The 22,646-nt window shown below is 44.8% G+C and overlaps 1 protein-coding gene across 1 annotated transcript in view; it reads left to right on the top strand.

The window, feature by feature from the left end:
- Positions 1-22,646, top strand: part of IFT25 (intraflagellar transport 25) — a 345,349-nt gene that overhangs the window by 243,360 nt on the left and 79,343 nt on the right. Inside the window, exon 5 of the mRNA XM_069642159.1 lies at positions 4,809-4,852. Within this exon, the coding sequence (XP_069498260.1) occupies positions 4,809-4,852 (44 nt within the window). The remainder of the gene's footprint in view (positions 1-4,808; positions 4,853-22,646) is intronic.

Here is a 22,646-nt window from a genome sequence, read left to right on the forward strand (position 1 = left end):
AGGTCGGTAATCTCTGTGGCATGAGCTACTAGGGATCTAGAATTTATTAGAGCTCCTTTAATAGGTGGGCTAGTGAGAGCTGTAGTTACTGGGTGGGAAGTTGACTGGTCTTTAGGATTCAAGTGCTGGACTATGCAGCTTATTGTCTTAGGAGGGCAGGTATGTGCTAACTCGGTACTTACAGGCATTAGGCCAGGCAAGGTTTTAGGTGTCCTTTTTCCTATAGAGATGGGTATCGAGCTTCTAGGGGGTTCATACATTTTGGCTAGTCTGGCTCTAAGACGAGTGTTCCTAGATTCCGTTGTAAAAGGGTTACTCGGAGTTTGGTGTGGAGAGTCATCCATAACTAAAGGCTGTTTAGTTATCGTGTTGTTGGGCAGGTCGGGGGGTGTCATGGTAGGTAAGTCCCCAAGGGCCAGTGTGTGACGTCTAGCAAGGCAGAGTGTGAAACTCAATATAAGTAATGAAATGCAAATAATTTGGCTGGTAGCTGTAGTGAACATGCTGAAGCTTAGTGAGAAAGTTGAGAGGAGCTGTACATGTAGCATGTAAGATATTGGCAATGTACTTGAGTGGCATGCAAAGGCTGGCACTGTTAGTTACTGTGTGAACTTATTTCAGCAGAAGCTGATATTCAGGCAGAACGCAGAGTCGTATTATGACAAGGAGGACACATGATGGCAGCGGTAACGTAGAGAGAGTGGATGTAGGAGTAGTACCTACATAAATTCATACGCATACAGCGGAAGTGCATGTATTTATATATGCTGGTGCGGTATATAATAGGCAGCAGATAGAGGGGTATACACTAATACCATGTTAATGGATGTTGGCAAAAAGATGCAGATTGCTGTGAAAAGGTTCACAAAAAAAGCGTATCATGCAGGTACTCAGAGTAAATAGTCATAGTAAAGATAGTAGCGTGAGTATTGTAGTGATGATTCCAAGCTTATATGCATACCATACAGGATTACCTTATTTCAAGGCAGTGGTGCTGAAGGTATGTTCAATAGGGAGAGGGGGTGGTGTTGGAGAAAGGTTCCTGGCCAAGGCTTACAGCGCCTCGGTCGGCCTCAGTCAGGCACCTTAGACTGCACGTTCGAGTGCACCGGCTTCGCCTACCCGACGATCCTGATTGGCTGAAATAATGGCAACTGGCCAATCAGCACATAAGGGTAGAGGGCAGGCTGTGGTCCGATGTGGAGAAAGCAGTGGTCATCTTGGGGCAGTGATTCCCTCGTGGTTAACTATGCGCACGGGGATCACTATTCAAATCGTGGCGATCAATGGGGCATCAGAGATATAGCACAGTTTGGGTGCTGCAGTGCTGTGAAATGTAGCACGTAGTGGCGCAAATTGTAAAAATAATACGTCAGTGGCGAGGCGTGAGTAGGGCCAGGGCACACAGCCTTACTTTCACGCAATGGGCAGATGCAGCGCTTCCAGCCGTGTGAAAAGTGGAAGAAGAGCTCCTGCTCCGGCGACAGATCCTCTGAAGTGCCTCAGTCAGGCACCTTAGACTGTAGGCACCTTAGATAAGGCACGTCAAGTGGCTCAAGACATGATAGTGGCAGTACTACCTTCATCTGTACACTGCTGCTTGGGGCATGGACGTTGGCTGAGAATATGGGGGAGTTTATGCCAGACGTTTAAACAGATGACCTTGAATTTCCCTTTAATGGTTCAAGCTTTTCTATCCAGATACATATGCTCAACAAGAAAAAGACAAGAGCCCAAATGGTGAAATGTATACATTTCTCCCTTAAGCTGCAGCCGAGCCAGGTACATCTCAGCAGCATAGGCTGCCCTTTTCATCAAAAAACATGGGTGGCTTCAGATGGTTTCATGACCAAAGCCCAACAGATGGTCAAGTCCTCTAGTGTCACCCATAAGAAGCACCCACATCCCTCACCAGATCTTACATTGTCAGGGACATGAGGCATAGGATCTGCTGCACTCGCTAGAGGACAGAGTCCGCTATCACCTGAGCAGGTGGAAAGAGATAACCAGCAACACATAGGTTCTCTCATTGGTGGGCAGAGGCTATTGTCTTCCCATTCACCCCCTTCTACCATCTTCTTCTATTCTTCCTCTTCAGGAAATATATAAAACCTTCCACATTAAAGTAATAAATCATGTTCCACTCTCGGGGGAGAGGAGGTTGGGATTATTTTCAAGGTTCTTTGCTATTCCTAAAAAGAACACAGTGGGCCTTTGGGCATTTCTGGAACTCTTTTTTTTTTAAAATTTCTTTTCTTATTTTCAAGATGATAACATCTTCCCACATAGGAACTTCCCTACACCCGGGTGGCAGTCAGGCCGCTGCGGACCCTCAACAGATGCATCTACATGCGCCTATTTGACCCCCTCAATGGAATTTTGTCTGGTTCTTGATCAACGAAGACGAATTTCAATGTGCCCAGAGTTTTCACCAAGCTGATGGCTGCAGTGGCAGCTTTCCTTTGACTGAAGAGAATACGTTTATATTTTTACCTGGACGATTGGTTGGTCAGTGCGGTGTCACCAGAACAGGTATCCTCTATTCTGCAATACCTCTTAGAGCCTATGTTCATTCAGTTTAGGTTGTTCCTTCAATGTTAGAAAGGCCACCCCTGCTTCTTTGCAAACGCTGGAATTCATAGGGGTTTTTCTCGGAATCCAAAGTGGGAAAGGTGTTCCTGACACAAGAGTAGGCCAGGGATGGGCTCGCCACAGTAACAACTTCCTGAACCTCGATCAAACTCTGTCATGGTGGTTTCAAACTATTTAGAACTGAAAGCGATATTTCTGGTGCTCCAAGCCTTACTGACACTGTTAAGATGCTCCATTGTATTAATCCTCATGGACAATGTAGTTACGATGTACTACCTAAACAAGCAAAGTGGCATGAAATCAGTTAGACTGTGCGCCTCAGCAAATCAGACCTGGGTTTGGGCTATGCAGAAAGCCATCGTGTTACATTACTGCAATGTAATCACTGGTTAACGTTTGATCCATCCACGAGTGGTAAATGGACCATGGGAAGCAATCTGTAAAATATCTATTTTGTACCCCATCAGCTTTTTGCAAATATTATTCCTTGGGCAGCCGCTTCAGAGCTGATGCCCAATGTCGGCCCTTTGAAACATTTTTGAGCCAGTTTCAGCTCATCCTGCCTGGGGTACAATGATATATGATACTCTTCAATATGTTTTAAGGGAAGAGGACAAAACATAAGAGTAAGGAAAAGTTACTCACCGTAGTGACGACTGTTCTTCTAGTAACTACGTCCCCTTTCCTCCATACTCCCTCCTTCCTTAAAGTACAGTTAGACCTCTGGGTCCTCTTCACAGATAACGGGACTGGCAGGAATGAGCGTGGGGAGTGTTTGAATGGGCGTGGCTGCGCTTCACATGTGTCATCCACCTCTGTCTGCAGAAGAGCAAGCAGTTGCTGTGCTTGGGCGCCTATCCTGTCTCCACCATGTGGGATCTCCTATAAGCATGGAGGAAAGGGGACTTTGGACTAGGAGTACAGTAGTGACTACAGTGAGCAACCTTTCCTCAGTAGAGGCCAATTATAAATCAATTTTCCATGTATCTGAATTAATAATGTATAGTAATATTTAGCATCATACTGAATCACAATCAACTGCTTCACGTGGTTACGTTTGTCTGATGTCAAGAAGGCAGTCTTGATAATGAGCAAATAGAATGTGATGGAACTCATCCAGTAACAAATGTTGTCAATGTAATAAGTGATGGACAAAAGGGCTTGTGTGTGATGATGTAATACCCCCAAAGAACAGTTGGGTAAAACACTGCAGCCCATTCCGGAGACCGCCAACAGATCATACATAGGCCTATTCTGTTTGTTGAATGTCGTGGAAGTAGGTAGGCCTGAGAAAGTCTAAACACAACTGAATAATCATCCTGCAAAGAACAAAGCTATAGGACAGAGGCCTCAGATATATATACACAGATGACCGACTACTGATCATCATATTGTGCAATGACTGCAGAAGCATTCTATGGTACCACAAAAGTCCATCTTTGCTTAAAGGCGATACTCGACAGATTGAATGTAACTGTCCGCAAAAAAAGACATGGTATCTGGCCTAGCACAAACATCTGACTGGAGATGGTCTAGTATATAGTAGATGTATAAATATAACTGCCATTTAGAGGAAGCACATTTTCAATGACCGCCCTGGCGGAAATGTTGACAGCCTATGGAAATTTAGCTGAGATTAAAAGATGCGAGTGGATTGTTGAACCGCTTTGTATGCATCCTACTTTCATAGACTCATTCCATGGGGGTGTCGAAAGCTGAACAACCAAGTAGGTATGAGCTGGGCTGGCAGAGGCATGTTTTCTGGAGGACCCTGAATCTTTATAATGTATGTTTATAATGTTTATATTGCTCTATAGAAAAAAAGGGCTCATATTTACCTCTGAATCCTCTGCCATGGGGTTACTTAGTCATCCCTGTTTTAGAAGATTTGGGCTTAGTAAAATGATGTGCCGCAGCATCCAAGTCTTATGCTGGGATGCCTGTTAAAATGGGGTGACAATCTTTGTCTGTTTATCATTTACTGGCTAGTTCTATGTCTGTTGTGTTGTCATTCCATTTCAGGCATTTTTAAAATATGGAGTGGTGACTTTTAATGAAATGCTATGTTGTGTAACGAGCTCTAAATAATAAACCTTTCTATTAAAACCGTTTGTAGTTTTTAAAAATAGCTTGACTGAAACAGTTTTCTGTTGTCTAGTGATGCACCATATTTGAAAAATAATAATAGCTGTTGCACTATTCTTTACTTGTTCTAGCCCTTGAACATATAGAAGGACAACTTCAAACGGAAGAATTTAAAGTGAGTATAAACCTATTTCAGAAGGTATTCCCCCTTTACTTGACCTGAAAAACCACTTCTACACTACTTCTTCTATATTTACTTCATCTTCTTCATGTATTTACTTCTTACCTTTACTTCGTCTGCATCTTCACATTTTCAAGGTGGCAATGGATATGGTAAGGTTAGGGTTACAGGAGTCTACCTCTGTAATGACAAAGTGAATGACAGAAGAAGAGAAGACAGACGAAGTATAGGTATGAAGAGGTAAAGTAAAGGTAAAGTATGAAGAGGTAAATATCACCGAGTGAATGTATGGCAAAGGGAATGCTGAAGAAGTAAAGACATACATCATTTGTCAGAGTTGGGAACAGTTCACCTGTCCTCATGCTTTGATTTTGTTTCCAACAAGTACCCCAATGGATGTTGGGTGCTAGTCTAAGGGTGGGGGAAAGTTAGATGTAATTAACCCCTTGTGTACATTATTGACCTCCACTTAGCCAATGTGAATATTTGGATTGCAGTCAGTAGATTATGTTATAGATGTATTGCAAACATTCTGACAGCAGCAGGTGCTGTCACAAACTACAAGGATATACGAATTCTCTTTCAAAACTCACTTTCAAATTCTCTGAAGGTTAAGCTGAAAAGGGTAAATAAATAGATATTTTACACAAATAAACATTAAAGTAAAGCAAATGTTTGTTTCAACATTCTAACCTCAGTGTTCTAGAAATTATGCAAGGAAAACTTTACACAGGTTTCAATTTGATCATATTAAGGTATTTGACTTAACTGTTATTACCAATACAAATATAATCATGACATGAGTATTTTTTATTTCTTTTCCATTTTGTTGAGTTTTCACTGTTTTATTAAGGTTGGAGCAAGGTTTTTTTGTTTTTTTTTGTTTTATTGATTTTTACAGAAACGTAAATAAAAACTTAACACAGCAAAATCCTATACAACTCAATGACCGTCACATTCCAACATGTCCTAAACTCTACCCCAACGTTCCCCCACCTTGCCTTTCCACACCCACCCAGTTCCCACCCCCCCTACCTTGCCTGTATCGCACTTGTACATACACGCACTACATTCCAAACATTTAGGAGCCCTTTGCGCTCTTCGGGTCAATTCGCCTCTACCTCTTCCGTGGCTGCCTTGGTGAACACTGTCTGTAACAAAACTTCCCATTCCGTGATTCCCACCGTGGCTTCCTCGTGTCCCCTCCCACCACCCCCCTCCATGCTACTGTTTCGGCCGCTCCCCACCTATGCAGGTCTCTCCACCATTCCTCCACTCCAGGGCCTCTGGGCGATTTCCAGGCCATAGCAATTCTACATTTTGCCAGGATACACACAAGGTTCTTCATTTTAGAAACATGTTTCAGGCCTATGGGGTGTGAAAAACAAAGCGCATCCAATTCCACTCCTCTTTTTTGTAGTCTATTTGCGACCTCCTGCAAATAGTCCTGCAAATACTGGCCCGCCAATGGCCACGCCCAAAACATATGAAACATCCCTGCGTCTATCGTATTGCACCTAGGACATCCTTGTACTGCCGCCCCTGGAAACCCTAATATCCGCGGAGGCGTCATATATGCCCTATGCGTCACCAGTAGTTGTATGAACTGTAGTCGCGCACCTTCTTATGGGATCCCAGTATCCTCCCCCATTGCGCTTCTCTGAAGGCTACACCTAGATCCTCTTCCTATTTGCCCCTTGTCACTAGAGGGGGGGGCAGGCCCATCAGACACTAGAAGGTCATATATTTGCGTTATAGTATGCACTCCCTCTGCTATGTCATATAGGATATCTACTATCGAATGTTTCTCTAGTAGTTCGCTGTATGCGGGCCACCTACGCCATACCTCTCTTAATAGTACTATATAGCATATATTGGCCGGTGTGAATGCCCGTCTGTCCTGCCAGCTCTAAGAAAGGTATGAAAGCGGTGTCTTGCAACAATTCCCCTATGGTGGCCACCCCGCAGGCTTCCCAGTATGTATGTATAACCAATCTTGGCTAAGTCGAAGATGACACTATCAAGACCAAAGGAATTTGCACCGAAAATGGGTCCCTCAGCCCCATCACTGGCAGGGCCCTGTCACATACTTTCACCCCCAGCGACACCAGGTGTGGTTATTGGCTGCCGGAAGGCTTACTAGCCCACAGTAACTCCTTTAGATAATAGCACTGCCCCGTGGATTGCAACATCAATGTGTCCGAGGTAGAGTCCTCTGCAAGCCAATCCACAAAAAATTGCAACTGCCCTGCTATATTATATAATTCGAAATGCAGGATCCTAATACCCCTCACCGCATACGGCCTGTATAGTGATGACAACGTTATTCTTTTCCGCCCATTTTGCCACAGGAAGCTTCTGCAGACACCCTCCAGGGCCTTAAAAAAAGATCTAGGTATATGAAACAGGACATTCACAAAGAAGTATAATAGTCTGCGCAATACCACCATCTTCAGCAAGGCCGCCCTACCCATCACAGAGAGAGGTAGTTTAGCCCAGAACTTCATAGAGCCCTTGATGCCATCTTGGGCCTGTAGCATGTTGCATAAGTGTTCTTCCACTGGATCGAGGTATATATTAACTCCCAAATACCTGAACGTGCAAACTTTCCACTGCAGGGCGAGCACAGGCAGCAAGCTGCGTCCTATTTTGCTCAGTCACGCTATCAGGAATAATGCTGATTTGTCCATGCTAATTGTAATCTATGACAGATGCACAAAAAGTTCTGAGGCATCCAGCAACAGCTCCTGATTGTCCCCAAGGTTCTGAATATATAGTAGTGTGTCATCAGCGTTTAGGGATAACAAGTGTCTTGCCCCATCTATTTCGATTCCTGCCTCCCCATATTCTGTCCTGAGGTACTGGGCAATCGGTTCCATGGCGAGGAAATACGGCAGCAGTGATAATGGGCAGCCTTGCCTTGTACCTTTTTCTAATTCCCATGCTCCAGAAATACATCTGCCCATTTTAACCCTTGCCATCGATCTCGTATATACCAGTTGGATCCACCTAATGTATGTCTGCCCGAAGCCCAATCTGTGCAGAGTGGCATATAGCCAGTCCCATCTCACCGAATCAGACACTTTCACTGCATCCAGTGTAGCTATGGCACACGGCGTGTCCCAGGACGCCGTCCTATCTATCACATGATGGAATCTCATCAGGTTCCAGGCCACGCCTGGAACATAGCCTGTCTGATCCAGCTGCACTAACTTGTGTATCACCTTTTTTCATTCTGGTTCCTAATATGGGTGTCAATATCTTGTTATCCTGATTAAGCATTGAGAGGGGCCTGGAAGAGCTACATTCCGTTAGGGTTTTATGAGGGTTGAGGAGAGGTATAATTATGGATTGTCTCAGGCTAAGTGGAAGAACCCCCACCTCGTAAGAGTCATTGAAGTTATTAAGCAAGAGGTGGGGCAATACATGTGTTTATTCTTTATAGAATTCGCTAGGTAGCCCATCCGAGTCTGGCGTCGTCCCTGTCGGCAAACCCACAGTTGTATTGTGTATGTCCTCCACAGTGATGGGTGCCTCTAAGCTATCTCTCTCCTCCTGGGTCAATCCTGGGAGCGCAATCTACTCAAAAGCAGTAGGTGGGTGCTTGGTGTCGGGGGTCCCTCTTGGTACAGTTGTTGGTAAAATTCACGGAACGCACCATTAACCCTGTTTTGGGTGTGGCATAAGTTCCCTTGTCCTGTGTTTATCGAGTGTATGGGGCCTTGTTGCCCATCCTTCTTATATAACCAAGCTAGTAATCAGCCAGGCTTGTGCCCCTCTATATGCTGATCTCTGTGTATTTATCAAAACTATGTTTGCCCAGTCTCTCCCAACAATCCATGCATTTCTGTTTTAGTTCTCTAACCTTTGCATTTCTGTCTGGGTGTTGCTCTCGAGACTGCTCTAATTCCCTCAATTGTTCCTCAGTCAAGGCCAGTTGCCTGTTGATGTTTACTTGGACATTACTTGACCCCTCTATAGCGACCCCTCTAACCAACAACTTCAGTCCCTCCTAAAAAGTTCCAGCACTGGGTACACTGCCCAAATTGTACGAGACGCATTCAGTGATGTAGTCTTTAATGCAATCGCGAAATTGGAGATCTTGCAACGATTCACTCCTAAGCCTCCACGTGGGTATCGGGGCTCTGGCGGGCACACATTGCCACTGTAGGCGGAGCGGGGCATGATCCGACAAGACCCTACCATGAGACTGGGCAGGCGTGATGTGATGCACCAGGTCATTTCCCACAAAAAATGCATCTATCGTTGTATGTACTGCATGTGGCGCTGAAAAGTGTGAATAGTGTCTGGGGTTTGGGTGGAGGACTTTCCAGGCGTCTTCCAAAGCAAAGGAGTCCAGGAGCGTCTGTAATTCCCTGGCAGGCGGAGCTAGTTTAGTGTATTTAGTGTCTGACCTATCTAGGGTGGGATTTAGGGCACAGTTAAAGTCTCCCTGCATATCATATTACTATCCCTATAGGGTCCCAGCCATGAATAAAGAGTCTGGAAAAACTTAGAGAGGCTGTGATTAGGGGCATATGTGTTAACCAGACATGTGTCTTCTTGTTCCAGTAGGACCTGCACCAGCACCATCCTTCCCTCATTATCCGTTTTTATGTGAGTAACCTTGAAGGGTACCAAGGGCGCTATCCATATCAAAACCCCATGAGCAAAAGCGGAATACAGGGAACCAAATACTTTCCTTCTTCATTTGCTCGCTAAAAATTCTTCATGTTTACAGGGGCCTATTCTCTCCCTGTCAATCCACGCCTGCGCTTCCTCCGGGAGATCAAAGAACCAGGTCTTGTTTTTGTATAGACAAAAGATATATAAAGGGCGCCTGGCAGAGTCCTGATATCCCCAGGAGGGTACCTGTATACAAAATGCTAGGAATCAGGATGAAAGATCCATACGCAGCTATCTGGATAAAACACTATTTTATTTTGCCTCCAACCAATTTTTTGCACAGATGATAAAATTAAATATTTACATGACTTTCGATAAGCACGAAAGTAGTACGGACAGATGTTATTTTGAACACAGGAAATACAGATGTGTATCAACCTCTCTAGTATCGAGGTAAAATTTCCAAAGTAATGCACAAGTACAAAATACAAATAAGTAGGGACAAGATTCGACAAAGTTCTGCCCAGGACTGTATTAGGTCTGGGGTTGCTGAACAAGACGGTTTACACAACACTTTCTACAAACACATATACAACAGGGTTTTAACAGTTGTGTCACGGAACATCGACACTGAAGTGTTTCGGCCATGTGGGGCTGGGTAAGAGCCCGAAGTAGTGGTGGCCTTCATCAGGATGAATGCTGAGCGTGGTACTGTCCGTGTGAGTAATCGTCTGCTGTGGTTGCAGCTGTGGTGCTGTGCTTGGGAGTCCTTTATTATTTGCAGTACTGTGTGGTGCCCATGGCACTAAGGTGCATGGGCCGACTCAGAGGATTTCAGGTCCTTCAGGCTTGAAGATTTCGCCTGACCACCACTACTTCGGGCTCTTACCCAGCCCCACATGGCCGAAACACTTCAGTGTCGATGTAGCTGCGTATGGATCTTTAGGTCAGCATGTATTTCAAACCAGCAGCGCAGAACCTACTCTTAGCCGCTGAAAATTGTGCTCTGTTCTTCTGCACTCAAAACGTATAGTCTGGGTTAACTGGCAGGTCAGCTGAGGCTCTCTTCAATTCTCTGCCTTGTCTTGAATAAGCCAGTATTTTTTCCCTGTCCTTATAGTTCAGGACCTTAGCGATAATTGGTCTCGGGGGCGCCCACAGGTCGGGGGCCTAGTTGGTGCCCTGTGTGCGCTCTCGATAGTAAAGGCCTGTTTGAGCTTCCCAGGCCCGATTTCCTGAAGCAGCATGTTCTCTACATACGTTGTCAGGTCTGTGCCTTTTTCTTCCTCAGGCAGGCTTACTATGCGTATATTATTTCTCCGGGCCTGTCCTTCTGCTTCTTCTACTCTGTTCTCCAGAAGGCTAACCTTTTGCTGCAGAACATGGACATCCACTTGCGTACTTCGGATCTGCATGTTCTGGCGCAGCAATCCTATGTCTACTTTCACCGCTTCAATCTGTGTCCCCAATGTGGCCTTTAAATCCGCTTTGACCAGCATCACTTGGTTGTGTAACTCCATGGCGCCCCCTTCTTTCTCTAGCGCCAGTTCCATACCTCCCCCAGGTGCCTGCTGCTTGGACATGGCAAAGCTGTCCATGGTTGGTTGGTTTATTTTGGTTTTAGCCGGCTTGGGAGGCATTCTGTGAGCTTGACACCTTTCAGGAGGTCTTCAATCTCTTCCTGCATGATTGACGCTGCTGTTAGAGCCCTTGATTGTATATTGCTTCAGGCGCTGTGCTTATGAGCTCGTGCAATGGTCGATGGGCTCCTCGTGTGTGGTTCCCCGGGAAGGGGCTGACTCCGGGCCTCAGGTTCCTGAGGCTTCTCTGTATCCAGTGCTTTGCGCACCTGTGGAATTTACCCTGTGTTTACATCGTCAGGGTTTGTCTATCAGGCCCATGTCTAGAGCTTTAATGTTAGTGTTAAAGGTATTATTGTGTCTTTTTTAGTAACTGCTTCCAGCAAGCCGTTTACCTTGTTCTTTTTGGCTACTTCTGTTCCAGCACAAAAGGGGTCGTTCCTCAAAGCTCGCCACCTGGCTCGGGATCCCGCTGTCTCTCCTCCCTGCAGCGTTGAATCAGTCTGTGGACACTTGTCCTGGCCTCTTCAGACCCGATGTGGCAGGGGGGGTGCTCTTTGTTTCACCACTCGGCCGAGGTTTGTATATGCACTCCACTTACAGCTGCTGCTAATGGGCCACCTGTTAATCTTCTCCTCTTTCCGGTGCAGGCCTAGTGTGGCGGGGGCCGTACCCGCTATATCACTGCCCGGCCTGTGTTCATATATTTGCCCCTCTTGTAGCTGCTACCTTCTGGCAGCTTAATATCCCTTCCTTGCCATCTGGTGGCCCCTTACGGCTGAGGCCGTTATCTTATTTTCACCCCTCGGCCCGGATTACCTTGTTCACTTCCCTGGGCCGCTCATGTGTCCAGTACTCCGGACGCGAAAAGGCAGCACGCCACATATCCCTCACTGCCCCCTTGCGCACCTCTGGAGTAATGTCCTGCAGGCCTCCTGCCACCTTTTCTGGGTGATCCAATTTATGTCTCACTGTGTTGTCCGTTCTCCTAGCAGCTTCTGACCTCATTTAGCAGGGGCTGTTGGTATATTTTCACCACCCGGCCCAGGTCCTCTGTTCGTCTTTCCTGGCCGCTCCCCTCCTTCCTTGTACCCAGTGCTCCGAATGTGGCCAGTCAGCATGCCACGAAGCCCATGCGGCTCCTTTGTGTGCCTCTAAGGGATTTTTTAGCAACCATTCCGACCGCTTTGATGGGGTGAACCGGTTTACTGTCCACCTGCTTCCAGAGAGGGGTGGATCAGATGCACACCAGGGGGTCCGCGCAGCACTTGCCTTGCATGGCCGCAGTGTCCCTGTGTCTTCCAGTAGCCGCTTCACTTTGCTCCTCTGCTGAACGAGCCCGGTCTCCAGCGTCCCTCCTTCGTTGCACCAGGTCCTCGCTCCCACCACAGCGATCGTGTCTTTCGCCTGCCGTCTTTTCTTTCCTCAAGGTCTCTAGACCACAGCAACACTTCGCTTGAACGCGGGACACGGCAATGATATTTGCAGTTGGGATTGATCCCCGTTATTACACTTCCAGTAATGATCAAGAGAAATAAAGTTGGATAAGCCCTGATTTGAGAAAGGCACCTTGCCGAAACACGTGTAATCCATAGGGCAGATCAATTAAACTTTCTTATCACACAACAGCAATTGGACTTAGTCTCCAGCATAAATTTTTTTCTGGCGCAGTAATAAGGTGTGACCACAGCAGCCTGGTTTCCTAATTAAACAAACAGAGTTGAGGAACTCGAAGTCTCCGTTCTATGGCACACCAATGCGACAGTGCACATTTTTGCATTTAATCAGGTCGCAAGGGTTCTAAGTGATATCAACCCAAAAGTTCCTTCAAAATCTGTTATATTTGCTTTATGTAAGCTTGTCTTTTTGTCAGATCTTGTAGGATCGGACAGGAGTAGTCCCAGAAGCCGACCTACTCCATTGGCTGCTAGCCACGCCTCCAACTGCCGGAGTAGTTATCACCATGGATAACTGCGTTTTTCTAATGTATGGTCCTGGCCCTCTTCTCAGGCCATTAACTGTGTAGCTGGTCAGTAATCCTGTGATGATGACCCCCTAGGAAGCCTTGAAGGCTAAATTACAAGCTATTTCATGAATGGCATCATATATTCTGTTAATGTACAACACCTGTTCATTTGACATTCTATGGTCGGATGTAAAATAACATACCATCCTAGGCACATCCTAGCAGGGATGTCAATTCCCTAAAATGCCAGGGTAGCAGAAGTGGCGTCGCACACTGAATGAGATGAAACAAAGTGGTCATATGACCTTTGACCCAGATGACATCACATGAAAAAACATCACATGACATTCAACCCAAACGATATCACCTAACGTGAGTGGCTGGTGTAAAGAAAATTTACATAAACTTACATATGATCAAATGCCAAACCAGTACTAATGCAGACATAAGACTTTATTAGGAACCAACCACATTTGAACTACATTGCTGCTGTGATATGCCATGGAGGGGGTCATGTTATGGCGGCGGTAACCTCATTTGAACCATCATAGGCCAGAGGCACTGCATGCTTATGCCGCTACAGCCTTACATGGCCATTTGCTGCCATCTTATACCAATGAAAGCTGCACATTTCAGGTCTAGAAATGATGTTCCAAGTAAAGCCCCACATTCCCAGATGCTGCCACAATATAGTATGCCAAATGTAGCCTGTTTGAGGCTACTGCTATCTTATGTCTTGTGGCGGGTCAGAAGAAGGACCCAGGCTCTTTTTAGATATTTCTGAATAGGTGTTTATTAAAGAAAAAGGTTAATGCCTATCTTTCCCTACTTCTATGGGGCTTGCCTACCTAACAAACTTGCTATGGTGCTTGCCAGTCATCCGTGAATGTCTTATAAGAATCTGTCCACTGTCTCAAACTAACGCTGACTGCCCCTACCACTATATTAAGAACTAAGCACAGTAGAATGGCTCCCTTCTCCTGGGTCCTTGCTCCTTGCAAAGATATGTTCAATAACTGATCTTCAAATAGTTCTTCAACTAGTTCTTTGTAACTTCTTTGTTAGTTCCTACAGTTCTTTTAGTACTTCTTTACTCTTTTGATTCCTCTCAACATCTCTTCTCTTGTTGGAATCTATTCTTTCTTGGTTACTTTCTTCCTTAATTCTATTTCCAAAAGTTTTTCTTCCCTTTTCCCAGGGTACATTTATCCAAGCTTTCTGAGATTGTCTTTTGAGTTGTCTTTCTCTTGCAGGTTATTTCCTTTGGATAGTTATACATTTCTTGTTGTGACTGGAACATGTATGATTACTCTCATAATGCTTATCCACCAGTTCTTTCTCTTTTTGGATTACACTCTCAAATGTCTTCACTGGGACAAGTAGCAATGGTTTCATAATGATTTTCCTCCTCTCCTCTTGTTCTTAGTATTATCTCGACTGTGACAAGTATAAGTACTCTAACAATCTCCTTTTATTCTTCTGATTCTCCTGGCTGCTTCCTGGTTGTCTTGACTGTGATGAATGTGAATATTCTGATAAGGATTCTCATTCACTTCTCTCCTTCCCACATATTTTCATTATATGGACTGGGACGAGTATGAATGTTCATATAAAGGTTTTCATTCACTTCTTCCTCCCAGTCTCTTGCTTTCCCTGTTATATGTTTCTTTTGGGGATAACGTCACTGGCGTACCGTTTTGTTCGGGTTCACTTTTCTGTTTCACTCATCCACAGCCTTTTCCTCTTCCAACCTCTTGTTCTGTCTCTTCCTTCCTGACGGTTTGTTACTCGGTCTCATCCGCGTAGTTGTATCAGCGTGGTTGCTAGTATCTCTGTTCCACCACTGGCTCTCAGTGGCAATGCCATCGTTTACTGTTCTGCTTTCTCTCCAGCTTGACAGCCTGTTTGAAACTCGCAGGCTCTCCAGAGTTTCCAGTCTCCTCCCGTTGCAGAGGTGACGTAGACGTGGGCCTTCCCTGGCTTACCTTCTTCTTTCTTGCTCTCTCTTGTGACCTCTTGTTCGTTATTCATCATCTTCGTCTCAGTAAAATAAAGTTCTTCCCTTAAAGGGATAGTTTCAATTTCTGTTTCACAATAACACATATTGGTTCCTCCTTCGTATAAGTCCTTTTGGGGCATGGTTGAAGAGGTAAATGCCTCATGGGATTCGGGGGGAGGGGCCTTCCCCTTTGGGAGAAGTGGCAAATGCCTGCAATTCGTTAGTCTGTTATAGCTTTACGGCCTATGTCCAGTCAAAATATATTAGTTATAGCTTTATGTAATAGCTTTATGTATCCAGTTGCTACTACCATATGCCAAGGGCATCCTCAAATATCCAGATACCACTCAATGTTAGTTAATGACTCATACACATGGTATGGCCACCATAGGTAAGGGAGAGCCTCACATGACTAATTGCTGCCATAACAGGTAAAGTGCAGCCTCAAATGCCTCAGTAATGCCATTCAGTGCCATTTATGAAAGGTATGAGGTACTACATGTACAGCCTCGTGTATAATTGATTCCACCATGTGCTAAGCCGAGCCTCAAATGATCCAACCACCACATAGTTATTTAAGGGCCGTCTCTGTGAAATACTTGGAAAAAAAAAGGTTTTTCCATCCTCGTTTGGGGATGGCCTCATGGACACACCAACTCTTAAAGACATTCAAGGTTTTTAACAACAGTGCCAGGGTTCTATTATTTTTGTACAAAAGGACCGTCTTTTATTCTCTCATCTAGATTCAGGATGGTCACTAGTGATCGGTAAGCACTACTTTCTACAAACTGTCTGATTCCAGATGTTGGCCTATAGGCGGACGCCTTATCTATCTAAACTCCCTCAGGGAACAGTCTCGAAGGCCCCTGCTCTTAAGATTAGCCAAGATGGAGTTTCAGGGGATTTCTGCCCTCCAGAAGCTTAGGCCCAAGTTGGTCTTACCCTCCCATGCTCTATCTGTCCTCTTACTACTATCCTCCCTACACTCCACCCACGGTCTCTCCTTCCTTTCCCTGATGCTCTTTACTGCCCCCACTGCCATCTCTCTCTCTCTACTTCCTACCTCCACCCACTGATTTCACTTCCTACTTCTCTCTCTTTCTCTCAGTCTTTTGGTCCTCCTTCTCTTCTCTTGACTTCACCCAAACAATCCACACTTTTGTGCTTACTGTCCTCCTTTTTATCCTGTGTGACGAATTGAGGGAATTCATCCCTTCTCCCCAAGGGGGACCCCCTGTGAGGCTAGTGAGGTGAGCCCGCTCCGCAACACCCTGCCTAAGGGAGAGACTCACCCTTAGGGGACAAGGACTCCCGTTCTTGTGAGGAACTCCCTAACCCACTCCACATGGTGGCATATATGGGACTATCTAATAACCAAAATAATTGCAAGTATCAAGACTTGACTGGAGAGAAAGTTAACTTATGCCATTACCAGGAAGAAAGAGAAGTTGTCTCTTTAAATAAAAATCTCCAATTACCTCTGACGAGTAGGTTGAAGAGGGAGGACACGCTGAATGAGAAAGAGAGAGGGAGAAAGGCAGACACAGCAAGGGGAGGCCCCATGGAAGAATAACACCTGAAGAAGGTGAGGCTGAAGCAAACCGCAGAAAATGCAATGCTCAGAACTGCTCTGAGCAGGAGAAGGAAACACTGGTAACCCAGCCAAAAGTGAGAAACTGGGATGGCTGGACCACAAAACTCAGTGGTGGTGTGACCACGACGCAATCGTGGTCACACCGCAAACAACACCAAAACCACCCCAGGGAAGGAGCAGGAAATGGTCTGCATAGTGGGGCGGGGGATGGGGTGGATTTGGTGGGGACGAAGGGGGAAGAGAGGTGGGAAGGAGAGAGAGAGAGAAAAAAAAAAAGGTCCCAAGCATCTACGTGCCCCAGAGACATTCCACTGCAATACTGAAGGTAATGGGAAGACCGAGAAGCCAAAAGAGGCTTGTTATATAATCAGAGAGACTTGTCCCAGTATAAGTGATGAAAGCTTGAAAACAAACTTGTTGAAATTGAACTGTATTAATGCGATAAAAAGAATCATAGAAACCCCGAAGGAGAGCAAAAGCATTTGTATCACTAGCTTGGGTAGAGGGAAAAGTACCCTGCTATTCAAGAAGCAAAGAGTAGAACAAAACAGAGAGAGAAAACTGTCAACTGAAGTTCCAGAGAAGCCCTTAGGATAAACACTATATTCATTCCCATTTGTTAACTTCAGAAAGCTCGTTGAGTCGGATAATAGAAAACAATATATTTCTGCTTCAAGAAAGTTGTCTCTTAAATAACATTTTTGTGGATGGTGTGAGAAACCTGAAGGTGTCTCCCTAGCTAGTCCCTGGGGATCTGTCATCCAGGTGGCCACGACATGGCCATTGCTATTGGATCTAGTTCCTAGGGGTGACCAGTGAAGGTGGATCACCTGAATGGGGGGTCCTGTGGGAGTGGGACACAGACGGTTGAGATGCCTTATCCCCCTTCTTTCAACACCTACCACGTAGAACATTCAAAACCTCTGCCCCTCCCTCCGACACACACACTTTTGCAGGACACACAAGAGAACAGACTAACACCAGAGCCGTTTACCTGGCATGTCCCAATACAAGGGTCAGGCAATTGATCAGAATCACACACACAACAGCCTTTTCCCTTCCCCACAGGGATAAAAGGTGGAGCAAGAGAGCACAGTATGAGCAAGGTAGACTGCACGACGAGACAGCTATCCAGACCCGGCAGTTCAAGAGGAGGAGAAAGGCGGTGAATATCGAGAGGCTAGCAAGGAGAGACGCAACTTGCCCTTTTTGACGCAGACCTGTGAAACCTCCACAGAAGGAAACGTAAGACTGAATACAAAAGCCCAAGTGTGTTGCAGCAGATGTCAACGGTACACAGAGCGTGTTGACGCTGATGAGCCAGAGCGAGGGAGACTCCTGCTTCCGGCCTTGAGTCGAGCTATGTGGAAAGCCAAGCAGTTCATCACAGCCAGTGAGTCGAAGGAGAACTGATCAGAACCGGGCTGTGGTGAATGAAAGTCGCAAAGTGGGAGAAGTTTAAAGAACTGTAAAATTGTAAAGGGTAGACCAGCTGCAGAAAGGCACCTGCACCACGTTGGTGTTGCTCCGAGAAACTCTGGTCGATCCCCTTCTGAGTGAAACTACAGATACCAGAAGGCTGTAGAAGAGCCGCCAAGATAAGTCAAAGTGGTCATACAGGAGGTCAAGCAAAATCCCTGTACAGCTGAAAGCCTTTAACCTAAGAACTATATAGAAAGCAAGGGAAGTGAATCCTGCAACATGAGAAAGCAAGGGAAGTGAATCCCGTAAACATGAAAGTAAATATGAATGTGAAGTTGGCAAGCAGGAAACCGGAAGAGAGATGCTGACGTGAAGGTGGCAAAGTCTGAAGTCCCAAGAAACACAGTGTTGACAAAGGTGAATCTGGCCGAGGGATGTCCACTGGAACTATTTAAAAAGACATTAAGATTGGTTAATAAAGGACAAACCATAGTGAACCCGGAGGAGGGATGCTGAAAGTAAAGAGGGATCAGCGCCCAGAAGAGGGGGACCCAGCGGTGAGGAATCCTCACCTGAAGTAAAACCAGGTAACACACTTTCTTTTTTGTTGAAAGAACTTTTGTTATTAAGCGCCAAACTCAGCGTTTCCTCCTTCCGAGGTCTATAAATGAGCACCACACACCGTGGGTAACAATAAGCAGCGCTCAGATACCTGAGGGTTTGTAGCGCTATATAAATGCCAAATTATTATTATTATTATTAAATACGCCAGGCCCTCGAAGGCAGGAGACTTTCAGGAGAAACCAGTCTTTGCCATTGACTGCCTTGATAGCTGCAAGTGGAACTGTCGTCTCGTGCTGGGGAAGCTCGAGAGTGTACTGTGCTCCAAGATCCCACTTTCTCCCCGTGCTCAAAACGTGGGTAAGGGAAACCCAAGCTAGCGCATCCTGAAATTATTTGTGAACACTTCTTTCTTTTCTTGAAAACCATCCCACACCCTTTTTGCATTAGTTGTAAGGTTTGGCAATAGGTTTTTTAGTATAGGGCCTTGTTATTTGACACAACCCCACAAGGACTGCCTTATTTTCATTTGATGGTTGACGCATGCCCCCATCTTTGATTTAGGTTTAGTATAATGCTTTTTTCCAACGTGCATACAGTTTAATAAACACAGAATTGTTTTGACATATGCTTAGAATATACTTGAGATTTGCATTTGTTAAGTTGTTCACTTGGTTGGGTTCTGACTTCATATGATGGGGAACTTGTTTGCTATAGCGTAATGTAGTACAACTGTTTTGTCCTTTTTTTTTTTTCTTTTCTTTTCTTTTTTTTTACTGTAAATTACATGTAGCATTTTTGTAGCTTTTATGCCTCTATGTGGATACACTATGTTGGATGGGTTTTGTGGGTTTACTTGGAGAGTTCCATATGTTAGCTAGGTTAGAGGGTTTGTTTGATGAGAAGGAACTTAATGATGATACTGATTTTACGGGCTCGGATCCTGGAGGAGATGGGTTGGAATATGCTATATGCGGGAGGGGGGCGCACTCGTGTGCAATCTGGAGGTTTCATCCAGATACTAATGTTTATTGATGGTTTGTGTTCGTATGTTTATCTTGTTTTGTCTTTGTGAATTGTTTGTCGCTGGAGATCCTCAACTGAATATTATGTTAAATCGGGTTGTTGGAAATTTAGGTACATGTGTCGCTGTTCATTTCAGTGCTGACTTGGAGTTCAATTGTTGGTGATCCTGTTTCGGATTGTTTGGTCTTTTGAGTAGGTTACTATAGGGAGATAGGTACATTGTCAGTGGTGACTTGGAATGTTAAGGGTTTGAATTGCCCGCGTAAGCGTAGGAAGGTTTTGGCGAGACTGTGGATGGCCAGAGCGGATGTTGTGTTCTTGCAAGAGACTCACCTGATGGATGAGGATAATCATCTTTTACTTAATTCAAGATTTCGTAGGCATTTTTCTAATTATTTGTCTAAATCGAGAGAGGTCAGCATCCTATTTAGGAAAGGTTTGCAATTCAGTGTTGATAAAGTGGTAATGGATGGAGAGGGTAGAATGATTTTTGTTGATACCCAGTGTTGTGGTATGAAGATCACATTAGGGTGTATATATGGGCCGTGTTCTCCGAGCAAGTGCTTTTTTGAGGACATTTCACGTTCACTCAGTGAAATGCATGGTGAGACGGTTATTTTAGGGGGAGACTTTAATTGTGTTAGAGATTATAAAATTGACCGTACTAGTCAATGTAGGTACACTAATTTTGGTATTTGTAAGGAATTTGATTTTTTTCTGCAGAAGTTCGGTTTAGTGGACGTCTGGAGGGAAGTTCATCCTTCTTCAAGGGAATTTACATTCTATTCTCCAGTGCATGATACGTTTTCTAGGATAGATTACATTTTGGTGTCTGATTCATTGTTGGATAAAACGATTGCTGTGAACATTAGGGAAAGAGAGATCTCAGACCATGCTCTTATGGACTTGCGGGTGGTTATGGATCGGGAGGTTCCCACATATATTAGGGGGCATCTTAAAGTAGGAGTTTTGGATGATAGGGAGGTTTGTGAGAGTATCCAGACGGTTATGGAGAGGTATTTTGAAGAGAATGAAGGGTCGACAGACTTCAGGACGGTGTGGGATAGTTTTAAGGCTGTATTAAGAGGGGAATTTATAAGCAAAATTGCACACTTGCAGATTAAGCATTTGAATGAATTGAAATGTATGGAAAATAGGCTTTCGGATTTGCAACGAATATATGCGCAATCAGGGATGGTTAAGGATAAAGATGAGATGTTACAGACTCGGAGATTGTTGGCTAGTAAGAATGACCTATTGACTGAGATGGGTATTTTTTATATGAAACAAAAATTCTGGGAATGTGGAGATAGGATTGGGAAAATGCTTGTTAATAAGTTGAAGGGTCTGACGGAGAAACCTTTTGTTCAAAGTCTTGTTGATGAGCGTGGTGATGTGGTAATGAAAAATATTGATATTTGTAAATGTTTTAAGGGATTTAATGAGAAATTGTATTCGGAGGATGTGTTTCCGTCTGAGGTGGAATTGGAAAGTTTCTTTGTGAATTTGGATCTTCCTAAGTTGTCGTTGTAGGAAAGCAGGAATTTAGAAATGGATATTAAGGTGGATGATGTTTTACTGGCTATTAAGCAGCTAGGAGTGGGTAAATCGCCAGGAATGGATGGTATTCCTGTTGAATTTTACAGGAAATTTGAGACTTATTTGGCTCCTATCTTATGTAGGTTGTTTAATCTGTTTATACATGAAGGTGATCTGTGCCAGTCGATGTGTGAAGCAATGATTACCTTGTTACTGAAAGAGGGGAAAGATCGGAAGAATTGTAGCAATTATCGTCCCATTTCATTACTAAATGTGGATGTGAAGATATTTGCTAAGATTATGGCTAATAGATTGGAAAAATGTATGGGGAAATTGATTCATACATCCCAAGTGGGGTTTTTGCGGGATAGATTTGGTTATGATAATATCAGAACTTAGATTGATATCATGAGTTTGAAACAGGAAGATCTATCAGATGCAGCATTGATTTTTATGGATGCTGAGAAAGCGTTTGATAGAGTGAGTTGGAGGTTTTTGCAGTTTACAATGAGGCAGATGGGATTTGGGAATGGATTTCTAGGGATAATCAGTTGTCTTCACAGTGGTGCCAAGGCTAGGATTTGGGTAAATGGTGTTTTTTCTGAAGCTTTTGGGTTGACTAGGGGAACTAGGCAGGGATGCCCGTTGTCACCCTACTTGTGTCACAAGTGCTGGGATATAACGGAGATTCCTCCAAATCAGATAAGTCTATGTCCACCTCCCCTTTCTCCTCACCTGTTTCTTCCAGAAGATTTCCTCGTCTGTAGGACTTGTCCTTTGGTCTTTTCTTCTTTGTGAAGAGATACGGTCGTCCGCGGGAAGAAGCCACCCTGATTCCCTGATAAACAGGGAAACAGCCGGCCCCTGTCCCGAAGATGCCAGGAAGAGAGGAAAAAAGCAGCCGCTTAAAAAAACCTCTCGCCGGATGTTGTTGATAACGAATAAGTGCCGGAGGAGTTGACTGGTGAGTCCGGAATGCAAGTGAAAACAGGAAAGTCTTTCCGAAGCAGTCAAGCTGTAGTATTTGAAGTTGTAGCAGGAGAAGCCCGGGGAACCGGGATGGAGGAACACACCACTGCCAGATACCGGAACGAGATCCGGAAAACAGGAAGGGATAGAGGAGCCCCGAAAGGCACGGGAATCGATAGAACGGAAAAAACAGGTAAATAAGGAAGGGGAAGAAGCAGTAGAAAGAAACACTGCTTTAGTTACAGAGTAAACCAGGCAACAGGCAAAAGTACTGGAAACACAGTAGCACGGCAACAAAGCGAAAGAAACAAAGTTGCAACGCACAGAGCCCAGAGAGGGGCGTGGTTAAATACGGAAACAAGAGAAAAGGCTAGACCGTTAAACCAGGAAGTGAAAGGAAAGACACACAGAAGAAAAAGACTAGACCGCCAAACCAGGAAGTGAAAGGAAAAACACACGGAACATCTAATGGCGCCGCCAACGCCAAGCCTTCCATAACCGCCAGC

The sequence above is a fragment of the Ambystoma mexicanum genome, chromosome 1q, assembly GCF_040938575.1.
Source record: "Ambystoma mexicanum isolate Mex_15411 chromosome 1q, UKY_AmexF1_1, whole genome shotgun sequence".
Taxonomy (NCBI): domain Eukaryota; kingdom Metazoa; phylum Chordata; class Amphibia; order Caudata; family Ambystomatidae; genus Ambystoma; species Ambystoma mexicanum.